The sequence below is a fragment of the Montipora capricornis genome, chromosome 10 (assembly GCF_036669925.1).
Source record: "Montipora capricornis isolate CH-2021 chromosome 10, ASM3666992v2, whole genome shotgun sequence".
NCBI lineage: Eukaryota > Metazoa > Cnidaria > Anthozoa > Scleractinia > Acroporidae > Montipora > Montipora capricornis.
Genome location: NC_090892.1, coordinates 62,523,634 through 62,543,201, shown reverse-complemented (window position 1 = coordinate 62,543,201; position 19,568 = coordinate 62,523,634). Strand labels below are relative to the sequence as shown.

The 19,568-nt window shown below is 39.2% G+C and overlaps 3 protein-coding genes across 4 annotated transcripts in view; 1 reads left to right on the top strand and 2 right to left on the bottom strand.

Annotated features, from left to right (window-relative positions):
- The window catches only part of LOC138022473 (nucleotide-binding oligomerization domain-containing protein 2-like), a 45,479-nt gene extending 31,033 nt beyond the window's left edge, over positions 1-14,446 (bottom strand). The window contains exons 1-2 of the mRNA XM_068869616.1: positions 14,308-14,446; positions 5,980-6,054 (exon numbers count right to left, since the gene is read on the bottom strand). The gene's annotated coding sequence lies outside the window, so the exon portion shown is untranslated. The remainder of the gene's footprint in view (positions 1-5,979; positions 6,055-14,307) is intronic.
- LOC138022475 (dehydrogenase/reductase SDR family member 1-like) overlaps positions 1-19,568 on the bottom strand; it is an 85,109-nt gene that overhangs the window by 38,851 nt on the left and 26,690 nt on the right. The gene's annotated exons all lie outside the window — the stretch shown is intronic.
- LOC138022477 (uncharacterized) lies at positions 64-18,703 on the top strand. 2 transcript variants are annotated; one of them, XM_068869622.1, is made up of 2 exons: positions 64-2,699; positions 16,848-18,703. In XM_068869622.1, the coding sequence occupies exons 1-2, from the start codon at positions 1,922-1,924 to the stop codon at positions 16,916-16,918; spliced, it is 849 nt and encodes a 282-aa protein (XP_068725723.1). In that variant the 5' UTR covers positions 64-1,921; the 3' UTR covers positions 16,919-18,703. The 2 variants fall into 2 exon arrangements, 1 of the variants encoding a protein (XP_068725723.1); XR_011126579.1 differs by lacking the exon at positions 64-2,699 and adding an exon at positions 15,415-16,074.

The following is a 19,568-nucleotide window of genomic DNA, read 5'->3' as shown; positions in this document are numbered from 1 at the left end:
TATTTATTTTTACTCAGTTTCGGTAATTGATTAAGTTTATTCCTGTAGAGTTTAAATTTTGTGGAATAAGTAGATATTGTTTTCAAGTACTTCTTGTAGATATTGTTTTTGACATCAATTGAATGCCTTACATCAGTAGTGACCCATGGTTTGGAATTCATTTTTAATTCACATTTAGAAAGTTGTTTGATTGGGGCGTGAAAATCAATAATTTCTGAGACTTTTGTATAAAAAGAATTAAACATTACATTAGGATCAGAAGTGGCATTCAACAAATCTTCACAACTCAATTGGCTGGATGTCTTGACTTAAGGCAGATTCATTCAAATTAGAGGAGTCTCTTTTAAAGACATTAGCATCATTAGGAAGAGAAGAATATTATTTATTCACAATAAGGAAGTTGGGTAGATGGTCAGTAAGATCGTAGACAATTGATATTTCCACTTAAGGTGAGATGTTCCAGAGAATTAAAAAATATATTGTCAATACGTGTTTCAGAGTGATCAGTGATACGAGTAGGTTGCAGAATATGAAGCAGAAAACTGAAGGAGCCTAAGAGATTCAAAAAGTTATCTGTATCAGGGTGTGATTCTGATTTGAGGAGATCCAAATTAAAATCTCCTAAGATAATACAGTATTTATTCTCCCTGTGAATCTTTTCAACTGTTGAGTTAAGATTATCCATGAACTTTTGGGTCTTGGAATTAGGATGCCTGTATTATTATTAGTGTATATTATGCCACAGATACGTTTTGTTAAGATCCATTTTGCATTTCTACCCATAATGCCTCAAGGTCATTTGTTGATACAGTAAGTTCTGGCCTATTTGTAAATGATAGTTCTTGCTTAATGTAAAAACCAACTCCTCCAGCATTTGAAAGGCTTGGTTGAAAGGTGAAGTGATAACCTGGCATTTCATTATTGGATAAAAAGTTTTGATCAATTTGCAGTTTAATCTCTGTGACGTTGGGAGATAGTCATTTGTGCGTTCTAATTATTTAATAAGCTTAGGGGGTTCGAATTAAGCTTGGACAGAGGAAAATCCAAGAATTCAAATGCTAGATTCCAAAATACCTGTCCACTTTTCTACAAAGTCCTGCGGTCTGCCAACGCAGTCCTGCAGCCATCTAATTTATACAATGACACTTCCCAAACTAGTCTACTTGTTTGGCACTGCAGGACTTCCCGCACTCATGCAGTCAGTCATTTATGTGACAAGGGTGTATTTTAGATGGTTACTCTTCAGTCAAGGGTTTGGGACACTGCAACAACACTGCATGCCTAATGTGTACAAAGTTGCTTTACAATAATACTTTCATTCCTCACAGGAAAATTACAACCCACAAATGACCAGCTCCCAACATCAGTGGCTTCATAGCTCAGTTGGTTAGAGCATCGCACCGGTATCACGAGTTCACCAGTTCACGCAGTACGGAAGTCCTGAATTTTTCAGGCTTCTCTACACAATTACTGTACAAAATCCTTCGTCTCCGCACTGGTGCCAATAAGCTAATCGATATCCTCGAGAAAAACTACGAAAATACGACGGGGTACATCTCTGGTACCAAAAAAACTGATGCTTTCGACATCAAAGTCGGGGTACACCAAGGTGCACAAGAGTCCCCCTGCATCTTCAACATCTTTATGGACACGGTCCTCCGCGTAGCACTCCACGAGATTGAAAAGATCACCGATGACTGTGGAATCGAAATCGAGTATCGAATAAACATGCGCAGCACCGACCGCAACCAGCGCGCCATAGCTCCTCCATCTGGTAAGCGAAAAGTTAAGCTAATTTTATACGCTGATGATATAGTCTTATTTTGTCGCTCAGCGTCGTCCCTTCAGCTCAGCGTCGACGCGATATACTCCGTTTTTCACCCGCTTCGGCCTGAAAATCGCTGAAGATAAGACCCAGACGATGATTTTCAACGCTGACGAAGAAGAACTCGCTCAAGAGTCAATCATCACGCTAAATGGCTTCGCAGTCGAGAACGTGCGCAACTTGCGCTACCTAGGCTACTGGCTGAACAACACCGCGAAAAATCCACCCCTCGCTGAGCAAATTTCCTCTGCATGGTCAAAATGGACTGAGATAAAACACATCCTCTGCGATCGTGAAATCAACCTCTGGATACGAGTAAAAATTTTAGAATCAACCGTCCGCGCACGCCTCCTCTACGCTGCGCAAACTGACCTCCTCAGCTCTGCTGAGCACGCTAAGTTAGAATCAATTTGGCACCAATATCTTCGAAAAATGGTCAAAGGTGGTTTCCAGCGCAAAAAAGCACCACCCCGAGAAACTAAAAAACAGAAAGCTGAACGGTTGAAACACGAAGCTGAAAATCCTGAGCTGAAAGAGCAATGGGACTGGGGATACAAAATCACGAATGAGAAGCTGAGAAAAATCTGCGGAGCTACTCCCATCGGTGACTTCGCCGATAAATTTCATCTCAAATACGTTGCTCACGTGACCCGCATGCCGAACAACGCTTTGCAGAAACAGCTGGTCTACTGTGAACCAGCCCGTACAATCCGACGAGGAGGCAAAAATGTGAATTTCTGGGCTAAATTATCAGAGACTACTGGCATCGAAGCCGAACAACTACAAAAGACTATGTACGACAGGAATGATTTCAACAAGTGGATCGCAGATCGCTACGAGACGCATTCACGGCCAGCCAAATTCGTAAAGACGAGTAAGTGCTGAACAAATCGATCGATCGAATTGCTAAAATTGCGTCCATAACTGAGATGATCATAGCATTACTTGATTTCATATCCCCAGTTCAGTACATGGTTCATTTCATATATCATTAACATTTTGTTCATTGATTTACACTTACTGAAATTCACTGTCGTTTATGGTCTTTAAGCCTTGAAGCATGCACTTAAAAGATTAAAATGTAATAGCTCGTTGAGGTGCGATAAAGGCATATTTAAAATCTTTAGCTTTAAGTTAAGGGTTTGAGACACTGTAAATCAATTCTCATACTCAACTACGGGTGTGACTGTGGGATGGAGGTGACAGTCATTTATAACTCCTAATCAACATTGAGTAATCATGCATACATGTATTAAACTACTTGAATGCAGAAATGTGGACCACAGTGGTACTTTTCCCACCACTATGGGACCATGGTGGCCCACAGTAATGCAGCTTTAAAGTGGACAGGTGTTCTAAATCCTCTCCAATTCAAATGCACTGCCTGGAGGAGAAGTTTTAGCTCTGATTAGACCAGCAGATGGAAAATTCTCATTTGCTACATGTAGCTAGGAGGCAATATGATACATCCACCTTGCGTAAACCAATATCTCTATACTCTGCCTGCAGGGAAATTATTAAGTTTTCCTGATGCAGAAAAAAATAAAAAGTGCATTTAACAACTGCGGAACGTTTCAAAACTCCAATGTCACTGAGAAACAAGTCAAGTACTAATTTGAAGGATGAACATGGGCAACCAAATTATCAATGCCTTAAAGAAGAAAAATTCTACTTAAAATAATTATTATAACACACATATGGGTTTTGACAATAATTATCATGGATTATTTCTTCATTCACCTGTATTCAAGTGACTTCAAACAATTATAACACCTTTTGAAAACAGGGCCATTAAGTCGCCACCTGAATGAAACTGCATGGACGTAATGAACTTAATTATCACTGTCGGAGTACATACATGCTCTTGCATTGCCTTCTCTTTTGATGTTTCTTGTTTTAAGACTCAAAAGTGCTTACAACAGTGGTTAATGGGTAAGTCTCCCTTACTAATGTGAGTTCACAATTATGGACTTCTTTCATCTAGAAAATTAGTTATTTTCCTGCTGTTGGACCATGCTGCCTTTGAGCTGCACCACTGTGAGGTTTTATCTGTAAAAAGGTTGAATCTGTTCCATAACCTTTGCGCAACCTAACATTTCTAGAAATGACAGCTAAATTCTTCACCACCTTCTGTATGATCAGTTAGGTCATGATCTTGAATTCTTTGGTTTTGGAATTCTGGGTTAAGTTTTGTGGACAAGACTTTCTTTTGTTGGCAAATCAAAAGATAATTTTTAGTGGAAAAAACCTTTTTCACTCTTTTATTATTATGAAATTCTCACTTGTAATTCCATCTTTGCAGTTTCTCAAGAAAGCACTTGTAGGCTCCCACAGAGCACATTTTTTTGATCATAACAATTTCTTTCCAGTCATGTGGTGAGAAAGGAACAATCTCAATTTTGACAAAATTTACTACTTCAGTGATTTTGATCTAGTATAATATAATAATCTAAACAAAAACATTTTAACCATTGCTTCCTGATTATAAACGATTTAAAAAAATTAAATGCTTCAGTTGATTGTTAATAATAAATTCACCATGAAGGAGTGGGAAGTTGTTTTGAATTTGCCAAGATTTTGCTTCAGATTAGTACAGCACAATCTACAGTAGGTATTTGGAACTTCTTTACTTTGCATTGTTTGGGCCATCTTCTTTGACCGAGTTAATTTTCAACCAACCCCATGCCTGGTTTATTTGTAAACATAATTATTGCTGATGATGTTGACTACAATAGACAGCATTTAAAATGACGTAGTCTGGATTTGACATCCCTTATGGCTTATGCCAAAATCTATTGCAGCTTTTGCTACTTCCAGACCTTACAGGCAAATAAAATTATTGTAAACCCATCACTGGTTGCCCCAAAGAAGGAGCATTAGTAACTCAAGGAATATACTATATACATGCTGTACTGACATGATAGATGCCCAGAGCATTTACAGTCAACTCAAGCTATGTCATGCATGGGGGAGGGGGGGGGGGGGGGGGGCGGGGGGGAATAAAAAAAAAGTGTTTTTTTTTTTTAATCACAGGGGCACTTTAAAGAGAGTTTATAAATAGCAGACTATCCAGTCCATCCATTACTACGTCAGGGCAGTCTTTGACTCGAGATCAATACCCTTACCGGTATTTCAATTTGAACTCAACATTGAACAAAATACAATCTGTCAACCCTTGTTGATCAAGCAAACAACAAAATAAATTGGCAGATTAAACACATGCACTTCATTTCTCTATTTCCTCATATTTTGTAGTAATTTCATCGGGTGGTGGTCTATTAAACTGAGGGCATTTATAAGAGAGGGTCGTCTGATACAAACCTTACAGTATTCTGAACATTTATTTGGAGGGTGGGCATCCATAATGTAAAATAGATCATTTATTTTACTGCAAAGGTCTGTGATCCCATTAAGAGGTTTTCATTCCATACACATTAGTATTAGATAGTAAACAATGCCACTGGTAGTGTTTCAGGTACTGCTCTTAGTATTTCAAGCAAAAAGAGCCGCGGGTGACCTAAGCCAATGTTGCAATATGCCATTTCCGAGTTCATGTCAGCCTCCTGTTTAAAGCAAGTCTTAAGTGCAAAGTTTTCCTTATAAAAATTAGTTTTCATTCATACCTAAATTAGAACTGAAAATCACAAAAACTTTGCATTTACACTCACTTTGAAGGAGGCAGACATGAACTTGAAAACAGCCTATTTGAGTGTCACGATCAGTTACACCAAGGGCGTACATTGTAAGGGTTTGTAAGGGAATTTGCAAACATTTTTAGGAGTCGAAAATAAATATAGAGATAGACTGTGAGCAGTCTCTTTTCTTCTAAAATCCGCCGTGAGAATGCGATATGTGAGGGGTGAAGCCTCGAGCCACAAGTAGCCCAGGCATAGGGAGATGAACCTGCAACCCACTGGAATCACGCTGAAATGGCCAAAGTATGCCACAAAAACACCAATAAGGTAATTTGATCAGGTATTAAGAAGACAAGGTAAGGCTTTATTGTTCGATTCGTGTTCTTTATTTTTGACTCCTAAACATGTTTGCAACCCTTATTATATACACCGGGTAGATTGCAAAATACCCGGCAACAAGAAATGGACCCTAAAAACACCGTTGTCACAGTGCCGCAGTCGTGGTGTTGATTCACTGACCTTTTCATTCACTATGCCAAAGTGAACTAAGAAATTGACTGCTCCCACAGTGCCACAGTCTTGGAAATCGGTTGCCTACAGTTTAGAATATGGCACTTGATTACTGATTAAGCATATGTGCTCAGTTCAGTGATTAGGCCTCTACATCTCCATCTGTCTTTAATATCCTCAAAACCATAGGTATCATAAAGATGTAAATAAATAATAATTAATTGCAAATGATAAATATACAAAAATAAATAATTGCAATAATCATTTAGAAAATAGATAAAATAACTGTACACTGCCAATCTATCGACGGAGTAGAATAGGCTGGGCTTCTGAAAGGATGTGGAAAAAAATAAAAGATTAGAAATTCTTGGCCATATTATGTGTAAACATGCGTTGATTATGCGAAAATTACACCGGATTATATGGAAATTGAAACAATTTATAAAACTAATAATTAGGCCTGTCCAATTATATGCTTATGGTAAATTAGGACTTGAAATTCAACGACCAATGCAGTCACATTTGCAACTGAATTTTTTCCCTTTGTGATTAAAATATATGGAGGAGTCGGCAATTTGCGACCAGCTTTCACCGTTGAAATAAAAGGGTTAGCATTTGGCATTTTGCCGCAACTTTTGCCCAAATAAATAAGGCAATTTAAAAAATTATTTTGTTTCAATTTGGAGATATGGCGCATAATAGCAATCCATTCCTTGATCATCGACCATTTTCAGTGATTTTCTACAAATAATTATGTATTGCAGGCTCCTATTTTTCCTACGATTACGAATAATACAATTTCATTTGCGACTATAACTTGCACCTAAATTTTCAAATATGTTGTCCCAAAATTTCGACCCCAGGGTATCTGTAATTTATAACACAGGTTCTAGTGTCCAAGCTCATTGCCAAATTTTATGCGTGGAAACTGCGTAGCATGTTTCATCTTGCAAACAAAATGGTGTGTACTCTTCAATCGATCTTCAATGTTCAGGAAAATAAGCATTTCAAAACAGTCAATCTCTTTCAAATTGGCTTTTATGTTTGTGCACAGGTGGCCCCCAAGCTCAGTGTGAGCATAGCCGACAAAAATACAAGGATTTGTATGGGAATCCTGATAAAAAGCTTAAAAAGATAATTGCATGAAAAAAGTCTCAATTAAAAAGCCTAACCTTATTGCCATTGTGGATAGCTTCCTTCATGTGTGGTTATTTTCCAGATCTGACACGATTTGAGCCATTTTTCAAATTTCTGGGTTGTTAACGGTTATCATAAAATCCCAAGGCCAGAGACTAAATTCTCAGGATCCACCAATTTGAGTCAAATATTCCTGGATAAAATGTTCCCATGGTCACAATTCCACATCAGAAACAATTGACATAGATCATCGTCAACACAATAGCAGGCCAGCAAGCAACCTCAGGCAGCAAATAATGCAACAAAACAGCTTTTGAAGGAGGTGCTTTATCACCAAAGTGGCCACGGCTTCGACCGTTGATAACAAAATGAGCCTTACCGGGGTGGCAGACCGCAGTTTGTCAACCGCAAATTTCTTTATTCCCCTGGGTCTCCCAAAATGACTGCATTGACTCAAGCTTTCAAGGAATTAACATGCAAATACAAATACACTTTGTTCTCATAGGATATTGTGCTTTGAATATTTTGTGGCTGGACTTACTGAAGCCAGTGAAATTTAATTATTAGCATCTGAGAAAAACTATAAACTACAGGAAACATTTTCCTTTGCATAATTAATGTTAATTCCTTGAAGGCTTGATAAAAACAGTTAAGATTGCAAAAAGCCTACTACGTGCAAAGTCCTATTAACTAATAAAAACGGCATTAATGCGCAAACGTTTTTTCACTACAGCTTTCATTCTCCCATCTTTCAACGCTTACCGGCTTTGTGAATGTGTTTTTTAAGTTTGTTAACACAAAGGAGGCTTGACTGTGATTGGATGACACAACTGAGAAAATCGAGTCATGTCGGGAGACCCAGGGGAATAAAGAAATTTGCGGTTGACAAACTACGGTCTGCCACTCAGGTACGGCTCAATTTAATAATAATACTAATAATAATAATAATAATAATAATAATAATAATAATAATTGGAGCGCTGGGACTAATAAAAAAGGGCTTGGAGAAATACACCAAACAAATACCAGGTACAGTAACATCAAAATTAGTGAACTACAGAAGATTGCACTGCTAGGAACATCTCGCATCCTACATGTAAGAAAGACACTCTCTATCAAGTAGGATAGACTTCTACCTCAATTTAGCCCTAGGCCCAAGGAATGGGCTCCGCTATTGTGTTGTAAATTGGCATAAAGTTATAGGAGATAGAATAATAATAATAATAATAATAATAATAATAATAATAATAATAATAATAATAATAATAATAATGCATTTATATAGCGCCTTCACTATTGGTTAAAGTAAAATAATTAAAATTATACTAAAATTATATTACAATAAAATTACATTACCTGAAAGCTAATCTAGATAATTAAAAATATATAGCTTAGTCTAAGTAAAATGTAAAATGTCATTTTTGGGGTATTTATATTTCCAAACTTTCGAACTAATAGCAGACAAGAAATAACTTTCAAATAGAAACACACAATTTTAAATTTCAGTTGTGAATACAAGTGAACCGCTAGTCCGTGTTATATACAGATAGCTAATAAAATGCATGAGTACTGATTAAATAACAACGTGAATGTGAGGTAACAGAAAATACAATGATGAGAAGACAATGGGTATTGGACGAGGAAAATTACAATGAAAGTGTTAAATTGACATGATTAACTTGCTTGTTTAATGACGGTTTTTCCCAACCTATGTGTAAGGCCTCCTTGATTTTTAGTTGAAAAGGCGTGGAGGCGGTGTCAAGGATTGAAAAACAATCCTTTGAGCATAAAGATTTGCATGCTTCTGACCCATTAATGTGCTGAAAGATATGCGAGTTCTTATCAGATGTTAAATGTTCACGAACACGTGTAGCAAGATGTCGGTTTGTTTCGCCGACATAACAGGCACTAAAGCCTGCGCAAGAAAATTTATAAACAACACGGGATCGTGATAATTTGGAAATAGCATCTTTGGCACTGAATAAGTTCTTAATCTTGTATGGGGCAAACACTAGCTTGATGTCCAAGTTTTTACAATAGCGTTGTGTTAAATTCTCGATTCTGCATTGAATGTGAGTCAAGAAAGGGCCAACAAAAGGTAATTTGTAGTAGTGCGTGCGAATTTCATTAGAGTTGGTTATTGCGGAAGCGTGCAGGGGGGAGGCAAAGAATTTGTTAAGGTATTGTTTAACAGTTCTGTTCACTAGACTGGATGGAAATTGATTCTTTCCGAGAATGTTGGCAAGCTCCTTAATGTTGTTGTGGAAACCGGTCCAGGTGTTATTAATTTTAAATGTCCTGTCCACGAGCGTTCGTATTAACCCTAATTTGTAGGGAAAAGGTGAGAAACTAAGAAAATTGGTGAGAAGGCCTGTGTAAGTGCTCTTGCGAAAAACAGATGTGACTGTTGTCCAAGAGGACATCTAAGAACGGTAGTTTGTGGTTGACCTCCGTCTTCATGGTGAATGTAATGTTAGGGTGTTTATCACTGATATAATGAAAAAATTCCAAAGCATCCGTTTCGTTGTTGAATAGGCAAAATGTGTCATCCACATATCTACGGTAGAAATAAATTGCAGGACCATCGTATTGTTGTAGCCAGATTCTTTCATGATGGCCCATGAAAAGATTCGCAAGCAATGGTGCCAAAGGGGAGCCCATGGCGACGCCATCTATCTGATCGTAATATTTCCCCTGGAATAGAAAATGTGTCTGGGCAGTAGCAACAAGGAACAACTCTTTGAGGCTGTCCTTGCTTAACTTGATGTTCGGGTTAATCAGTACTCATGCATTTTATTAGCTATCTGTATATAACACCGACTAGCGGTTCACTTGTATTCACAACTGACGATGAATGTCGATCATCCGAAACATGTTTTGTAAATTTAAAATTGTGTGTTTCTATTTGAAAGGTATTTATGTTTATATAAATGACTGATGCTCATTGATAGGCAAGTCTAAATAAAAATGTTTTAAGTTCTTTTTTAAACTTTTGTATGTTACATGTAGTTATTTGTCTAATATTGTCAGGTAAACTGTTCCACAGTACGGGTCCAGATTTGAAGAAAGCCCTGTCTCCAAATGTTTTGCATTTAGTTTTTGGAACCAACAACTGATCTTTGTTTCTGAGGTGGTAACATCCTTCTGGCTTCACTCTTATCAGATTTTCCAAATAATTATGAGGGGGCTAGACCATGTAGAACTTTGAAAACTAGCAGAGCACTACTTGATCTTAAAGATAACTCGATATTTTATCAGTAGCCAGTGAAGGTCTTTAAGCAGTGGTGATATGTGATAATACTTTGGTAAACGGCATATCAACCAAGCAGCTGCATTGAGAACCCTCTGTAGACGTTGCGATTGGTATTGTGAGACATCATGCAGTAAGGCATTACAGTAGTCTAAATGACAGGTCATAAGTGCGTGCAGCAGGGTCTTACAGGCCTCATCCGTCAAGCATTTTCTTATTTGTCGTAGGTCATAGAGACTGTAGAACGCTTTGCTACATATTTTCCCAATGTGATCGGTCATTGTCATGTGCTGGTCGAATCATACACCGAGATTTCGTAGAGGTGTTACGGGTTTAATCATAGCATAACCCACTGTGACACTGTCCACACTAATCTTAGCCAATAATTATTGTTTGCGAGAACCGATGATCATAAATTTCGGTTTTGGAGTTGTTGATGAAAAGTCGCTTTGATGCCATCCAGTTACAAACATTGGGAATACACTTCTCAATAGTATTAACTGTAATTTGTTATCAATGGTCGAAGTACCTCCTTCGAAAGCTGTTTTATTGCAATATTCACCACTTGACATTGCTCACAGGACTGCTATTGCGTTGATGATGGGTTGAGATGAAAGTTCAATCTTTGTCAATTGATTCTGATGTGGAATTGTAACTGTGGGAACATTTTATCATATTTGACTCAAACTGTTGGCTCCTAAGAATTGTCTCAGGCCTTGGGATTTTATTATAACCGTTGACAATCCAGAAATTGAAAAATGGCTCAAATCATCAGGGCTCAAAGTTTATTTTTGGCTTTGGGAGCAGTTGTGCTACCGAGTGTATATTTCTAGGCGCACAGCAGAAAATGTTAGGAGAAGGGCATAAAATACTGGGAGCACCAGTGTTCCAATAGAAAAGCAGCACTTAAGACATTATTACGTCACCTTCAGTTTTTTGTATTTATTTTCATCCCGTGTTTATTGTTTTAACTAGTAAGGCTAACTTACTTTTCGTTTGAGACAGCGATAAAATTCTTGTGGCTTTTAAATCAACTTGACTTCTCAGTTTCAACAACAAATTATTATTACATGTTCATGTTAAAGTACATTCGAAATCACAGAAAAGTTTTCGTCATGCATTTCCTTTTCAATGTACATGTACACTTCAATGCAACCAAAGAAAATATACTTGAAAACCGGAATAGATACACAACTTCATAGATGCGTCCTTCAATGATTCCATCAGGTCACCAAGATCAGACTTTAAGTTGTCCCAAATGGCAAATAGAACCTGCGCATTTGACGTCGTTGTCGTTGGCCGCTATGTATCGCACATTTCTTTACAAAAATTCTGCTGTTGTTAAGTGACCCTACACAACATCAAGCACAACGTGAGGATTTGGCCGCTAAAATGGCCAAAATCGATGCCCTATTTATGACCAAGACAGCTGAGAAACCCTACCCTTTGGGGCCGCACATACCTATATAGCCCATATAAGGGTGTACCCCCCCCCCCCCCCCCCCCAGATGTTTAAGTTTGTGAATGCGAAGGAGGCTTGACTGTGATTGGATGACAAGACTGAGACAACGGAGTCATGTCAGGAGATACAGGGGAATAAAGAAATTTGAGGTTGGCAAACTACGATCTGCCACCCCGGTACGGCTCAGTTTGTTAACAATGGTCGAAGCCATGGCCATTTTGGTGATAAAGCAACTCCTTCAAAAGCTGTGTTGTTGCAGTATTGACCGCTTGGCGCTGCTTACAGGACTGCTATTGCGTTGATGATGGGGTGAGTTCTGAAAGTTCAACCTTTGTCAATTGATTCTGATGTGGAATTGTGACCGTGGGAAGACATTTTATCCAGGAATGTTTGACTCAAATTGGTGGCTCCTGAGAATTTAGTCTCTGGCCTTGGGATTTTATTATAACCGTTGACAACCCAGAAATTGAAAAATGGCTCAAATCGCGTCGGATCTAGAAAATAACCACACATGAAGGAAGCTATCCACAAAGGCAATAAGGTTAGGCTTTTTAATTGGGATTTTTTCATATAATTATCTTTTTAAGCTTTTTATCAGGATTCCCATATAAATCCTTATATTTTTGTCGGCCATGCCCACACTGAGCTTAGGGCGTCTGTGGTTTGTGAGGATGGTAAGCAGCTGCTTTATCACTAATATCAGGCATTTCTTCTGTTTATGCGGAAACTGTAACTGTGTCTGTACCGCAACGGATTGTCACCCGTTTTGGTCACGGGCCGGGCTCTCGGGGTTTTTGAACTGAAGTTGACCAGACATAGACTTCGATCATTCTAGACCACACCATAAAGAAGCAGCCCGTAAATAATCTGAGTAAATACAGTGAAATATTTTATTAACCGAACATTGCATCACAGTCACAGGGATCGCGTTAACGCAGAAATCGTGCATTTTTACGCAAATAAAATCCAAAAGATGCATCATCGAAATTTTAATGCGTCCCAGGACGCAAGGCACTGACTTAAATAACTCACACAACTTGCTTTGATTTGTCAGTATATTCTGTTGTTTGTAAAACTGTTGGAGCGATCTGTGCTCATAATTAAAGTTCTAAGAAGGGGGTTTAAAACATCTAAAAAGGTTAAAACTAAATTTTCGACCGCCTTCTGCGGTCTTCTTCAGAGGAATGTACTCTGCAAGTCACTGAATGCAAATATATAGCAAAAGACGTCACTGTTCGTTGCTCCTAAGGTAGGAAACCAGTGATGCGTAAACCCTTGGGAAGGGTGCTCTTTCATTAACAGAGTTCTTGTCCAGGAATGAATGTAACGGCTCTAGAAAAAGCCTTTGTCGGCCGGTCCTATGCATATATGCGTCAATATTAATTCCAAGTTGGTTACTCTCTTTTTCTCGTAATCTAAAACATACTCTTTTTCTCGCAGAGAGTCACCAAGATTTTGGGACCCCCAAAAAATGCTTGGGACCCCAATTTGGCCGAACATACGGGTCCCAGGACTCAGATTGAAAAATCCTAGTGCCATCCCTGAGTCAAATCAAGAAAAAAATAGTTATTTAAAGGACAATGCTAAGGATGTAAGGATGAGCTCGAAACTTTGTCATGCAGTCTTATAACCTACCTAATTAAAGCAGATAAACATTGCCTTTAACATTGGTCTTAACTAGGGAAATAATAATAATATTATTATAAGGCAGGTCTGCACAAGGGCATTGATTTAAGGGTCAGGTCATAAATAGGGTATCAAATTTTTGGTCAGATCATAAATAGGGTATGGAAAATCGCTGATTTTGGTCATAAATAGGGTAAGGGTTTTGGGAAGCGGGCCGCACACCCCTGCCCAACTTTTCTGGGAGTACCCCCCCTCCCCTCCCCTGGGGCAGGCAGTCACTTTCACTGTTTACACGAGCGACCTTATACAGCACCTCACTCGTTTAAAATGGTTGTCACGTTTGCTCGTCAATTTCAACCCCATACACTTTAATTAAACACCGTTCTAGCTGCTCAACTGTGTAGTGTTTTGGTTCTCTCTCGAAAATAGAGCCAAGAACATGGTCGACGTTGCTTAAAACCAAATTTGAAGCAAATATACTATGCCTCATTTCCGTTGTGACTCTTACAGACTGAACTTTGCTTGTCTGAGTCACCTGAGGGTCTATAATTTCATGACGTCATTAGTGCAAAGCGCTATTTAAATTGTCTCAAAAAAGCACCACAGCACTGCGGCACCAGCCATTCTTCTCAACTCAATTTAAACTTAAGCCGACTTGGCACCAGCCATTCTACTCAATCCACTTTAACCACTTTCATTCACTTCGGCACTGCAGCTCGCGCAGTAAAACTAAAGTAAAGCTTCTTTGTGGAGGGGTATTCTGCAATCGCTCCTTTCCGCATATAATAACCGATCATGCCCAAATGTCGGAAGATCGTCATTCTATCAAGTATTTTCCTTTACAGTGTTTTAAAACGCTTACCAAAGGTTTACGAGGCTTTCATAGTATATCAGTCCGGCCTTGATTCCCTTTTCATCTTCTTCATAACTTAGAGAAATAAAACACTTAATTCAGAAACAAGCAGCAACTCTTGCACCTTTCTTCGGAGCAGCAAATGAAGTATCAAATGTCGTTACCAAATTTGGTAATGTTTGAATGACAGTTGCCATAGCAAAGTTGAAGAATCAGTCACGCGATTTTATTTGAAAATTCCAGAACATTTTACACTATTTTTCCGTTTTGATAGTGATTCGTCTCTATTTCACCCTGCACGCAATCACTGTACGTGTTAAAAATTAAATTAAATTAAAGCTGCTTGTTTTTTTGTTGAATGCTGTTTACACTGTGACCGGAATCGCTGGTGCAGACACCGATTGACACACAAATCAATTCTTTCATCTAGATTATATTCTTCAGCTCAAATAGACCTTTTCACTGTTTCTGACGCCACCTTGGTTGGGTGGCAAACTTTGGTGGAGTAACTGCTTAGTACCCCGCCACTCCAAAAAGCATTTTGAAAAGTGATGGCTACGCCGCTACGAAGTGGTCATTACTACCCTTTCCTCTAGAATATGTTAGTAAGGAAAGAAGTGGCTACGTGGCTACGCGAGGGGGACATGGGGATTTGCGGTGTTGCGGTGTTGATGGTTTTTTCAATGCGGTGATGCGGTGAATAAAATCTCAATTTGCGGTGTTGCGGTGATCGCAAACCCAACGGTGTGCGATGTTTGTGTTTCTCAAGCTACGGTGTTCGGTGAAATGAAATCATTTGCGGTGCTGTGATTTCTTGTTTGATGTTTCTCAGACCTAAATTCAGCACGTAAACTTCGTTAATCCGTGATATTTTATGACAAGCACGTACCATTGTGTTTAATTTGTAATAAAATACAGACCAAAATTGCCGAGTTAATCTTCAATACCCTTAAGCTGCCAATGAGAAGCTGTTTTCGTTGATAAATACGTAACTTGATAAGTAACGTGACTGCTGCCACCAGGAGCTCAGCCTTCTTTAGGTCCTTTAGACACGTGGAAACCATGGCCGAGGTCAGTGAGGTTAATCGTGGATATTCTGGAAACGACGAGGCGGAATGCATCATTGATTGCGTAGCTTTTTTCTACGAAGAAGGAAAAGGTGGAGCTGCAGTACGACAGCGAACAGTGCGCCAAGAGATGACGATGGCAAAACATGGTACTCTACCCGAGTACATCTATCAGCGACACTGCATCAGGTCTGACCAGCCCATTAATATTACCTTCGAAGAAGCTGACCAAGATGAGGAACATGTACAGGAAAGTGAAGGACCTGGAGAGGACTCTCAAACTGAAGAACAAGCGATCGGGGAAAGCGGAAGTGAGCCTGAATACGATGAAAGCAGCGATGAGGCTGATGTAGAAGCCAGTGACGAAAGTGGAAGCTACTTTCAAGGAGAAATCGGGAGGTCCACAACCTTTCTTCTAGGCGCAAGGTCACGCTTTGGAAGAGCCATACGATTCAATAATCGCCTTATACAGTGAAATGTTTTTCAGCTTCGTCCTGTCTGAAAATGTTGTAATATAACTTTAATGCAATATGAATCTTTCAAAATACTCTAGAGATCAAAGGAACTGAACGCCGAAGTTTATTGATGTAACAATACTTGTTACTAAGAGGACGCTCCACACTCTGGAAATGTTGTTTTATCTCTTGGCAGCTTTTCGGGTCAACTTCTCAGTAATGTTCATGGAACTTCATACAAACGACCTCTCCGAGTAAGTACAAGAAAACTGATTTACTGGTATCAACAGTATCGACGCGTAGGCATGCATTGACAAGAGTACATTTTGTTGTGTTTATTTTGTGGAAAATTGTTTACAAATAGGTATAAACGTGTTATGTCAAGTGTAGACGTTAAAATCATGTAGCTAAAAATAATTGTTGCGGTGACGGTGTTTCGTCGACTTTTCTTGCGGTGATGCGGTGTTCGTTAATTTTTTTTGCGGTGTTGCGGTGTTTAGGGCCCCCCCATGTCCCCCTCCTACGCTGCTACGCGGTGGCTACAACCACCCTTCTTCACACGATCTCGTTAAAAGGCGTAGTTAACCGAACCGTGAAATGAAATCTTAAATTGTGCTTAGGCCTAATCACTGAAACGAGCGCTTAGGCTTAATCAGTAAACGAGTGCTATATTCAGCACACGATTTCGTTAAAGACCACTGCGTAGCCGTGTAGTCGCGTTTTCTCGTAGCCCCTTCTTTCCTTACTAACATGTTCTAGGGGGAGGGGTGGTAATGACCACTGCGTAGCCGTGTAGCTACACTTTTCCAAGGTCGCTTTTGGAGTGGCGGGGTATTCAGCAGTTAAGCGAGAAATTAAAAATGTTAAAATACTTTTAGTCGTTTTATTAATATCATTCACTCGACGGAAACTTAGATCATTGCACAGGGCCCAACGCCTGAAATTAAATTTAAAGGTGCTAGTTAAACTGTGGCAGGAATCACTTGTGCATACCATGATTGACTCATAAATCAATTCTTTCTCCTAGATTATACTCTTGAGCTCAAATTTAGACGTTTCTCATGTGAGATTATCTGCAAAGAAAAAGGAGGCCCCTAATAGGAATCTTGACAGTTCGACTGCTGACATTCCGGCCGGCAGCTAAAGCGGAAACAATGATCAGAGCCATTTTTAGAATAAGGTGCAATTACTGGAGTGAGACCGAGTCACAACTGATAAATAAATCTCTTCATTGATTACTGGGTTGCCTTATAAGGCAAACCCAGTCGAGGTCTTCGTTTAGTTTGTTTGTTTTCTTTTTTTTTTTTTTTTTTTTTTCCGTGTCGGTAAAAGTCTTGCCTGTCACTCCCCTGGTAAGTGGTGTCTTTGTGTATAGAGCCTTCTGCGCGTATTTTCTTAGGATCGAGAGGGTAGTGGAACTGCGTAGATTTCTCTGGTGGACACAGTAGAATCATTAACTTAGCCTGCAATGGCGTCGAAAGTCATGCAACGCGAATGGCGTTTTAGTGGATCCTTAAACAAAATATACCCTTATGGAGCTCAATAATGGAAAGTCAGTTGGATAAACTAGGCATGAATCTCAAAAGCGACGAGTACTGGACTTCGACAACAATCTATCGCCCGTCGAGACAAAATCAAAGTGAGCAGTATTTACCTGAAGTACATGGTAATTTGACACAATTGAGTTTCTTGTCTTCACGCACGCAATCAAATAGGAAGAGGTTTTCGCCTCTAAGAGCAAATATGTTGTTTGTTTCAATAAAATTTTCGCTGGAAAAGGATTCTGTGGTATTTTCTGCCTTTGTGAATTATAATATCATGTTGTGTATTGAATTTTCGAGGTTAAGGTTCAAATGTGATATGGGAGAAGTTTTTTAGTATTGCTCTGTAAGCAGGAAGGGTTCACAGGCCTGTTGGAAGCGTGCTTGAGTTTCAACAAAATGAGCCCCAAAATCAGTGAAAACTTGTGACGCAGATGAATAATAAAGTAGCTGCTATTTCCAAAATGATGGAATTACCTGGTGATAAATCACGTCGTACACGTCTTGGAGAGTAAATTTTGACTTTGCATAAACAAGAGTTGGGCGATTGTGATCTTTGTTTTGACTTCGCTCATTTCATTGTCAAACTTTATCACACTTGACAGAAAAAGAAACTTACAAAAACCCGGTATCTTGGGTATATGAATTACGGGGTGGTGACTTCTTTGCCTAAAAGCAACTCACTTAACGAAACTGTCCTTTTTCAAACAACAACAAGGATTCAAACAGCTTCAATTCTTACAGAGTTCGATAAAACATGCGGTGGGGCAACCAAAGCGATGGGAGCTGTGTTGGGGTTTCAGTGTGAAAGTACAAACGGCTACTAACACTCTTATAACTTTTTTTTCATTATTATTTTACTAACCCACAGTCTGCAGTCTGCAGGTCTGCAGTCTGCAGTCTGCGTTTTACACTGACCGGTTATTTGAGTGGTTTTTGGCAACAGAGGTTAATTATTCGTAATGCGATCGCTTCCGTTGCCGTTAGCAATGGGTCGCAAATTTGACACTTTTATCGCATTATCACATTACGCATTGAACCACGTTATCTATTATTCCTAAAAATCTAAAAATATTCGTGCCTTATCAGTTTTCGGTCGAATTTATGTCCAAGAAGGCAGATAAATTGCAGAAAATATTAGTTTTGCATCCAAAAATTCGTAATCAACGCTAAAATGACCAAATTTTGCCTAGAAAACATATTTTACTGTTATTTTTCTTAAATTTTTTCGTTCAACTTTCGCTTTTATAAAATGTTTCAGTTTTCTGTAAATAAGTTATATGCTGTTGGAAAGCTTATTTTCTTAGCTTTAAAATGATGTATTTTTTCCCCCTAACTTAAATATTTTTTGAGAAAAAAAAACATTTTTTGGCGATGGCTGATTTACCGCGGTTTTCTCGCGGTTGGGAAAGTAGGAAGAAGAGTTAGGCCAGTAGCCAGGTTTTTAACCTCAGAAAAGGATCTGTTTCGTCGTACGAACGTGTGAGGACCTGTTAATTACCTTTTGGTTTGTTTTTGCAAGCCCGGGGGAGTACTCCCATATGAAACAGATGGGGATGCTCGTCGTCTCGCTTAGGGGTGTAAATTTTGGATTTTGGTCTCGCTTAGGGTGTTTCGGGCAAAGCGCCAATATTTTAAGCCGCGAAGGTCAAAATTTGCTTAAGTCACGCCCAGATTGGTCTCCTTTAGGAGTCACAAAAAGCTTGAGCCACGCCCAGATGGTCTCCTTCAGGGGTTAAATTTAAAATTTCCGACTAGCATCCCCGTGTGTTCCATATGGGAGTCCCCCCCCCCCTCCACCTCCGGGGCTGCACGTACCACAGGCAACCCAGTGTACCCTCACGGAGGGTGTAGTTTAATTAATAACCGGGCCATCTTATTTACAGCATTTTCAAAAATACTACCATTCGAGATTTCTGTCCTAATGCAGTACACAGGTCTACACAGCACGTACTGTTCCTGGCCTAATCTCCCAGTCACCTCTGGTAAACAATTCTCATCGCAAAAACCCTCCTTGACTTCCTTCCAGTTGTCAACTCGTTCGAAGTTTAGAAAATTGCGAGCGCTGACACAATTTTTTCAGTTCGGGTTTTTTACTAGAGTTTTGAACAATGACGAATTCATGATACTGCTCTCACAGGAAGACACCCCTGAGGGTTCGAGACCGAATGGCGTCAAGTTATTTGATACGCTTATAGCTCTCTTAG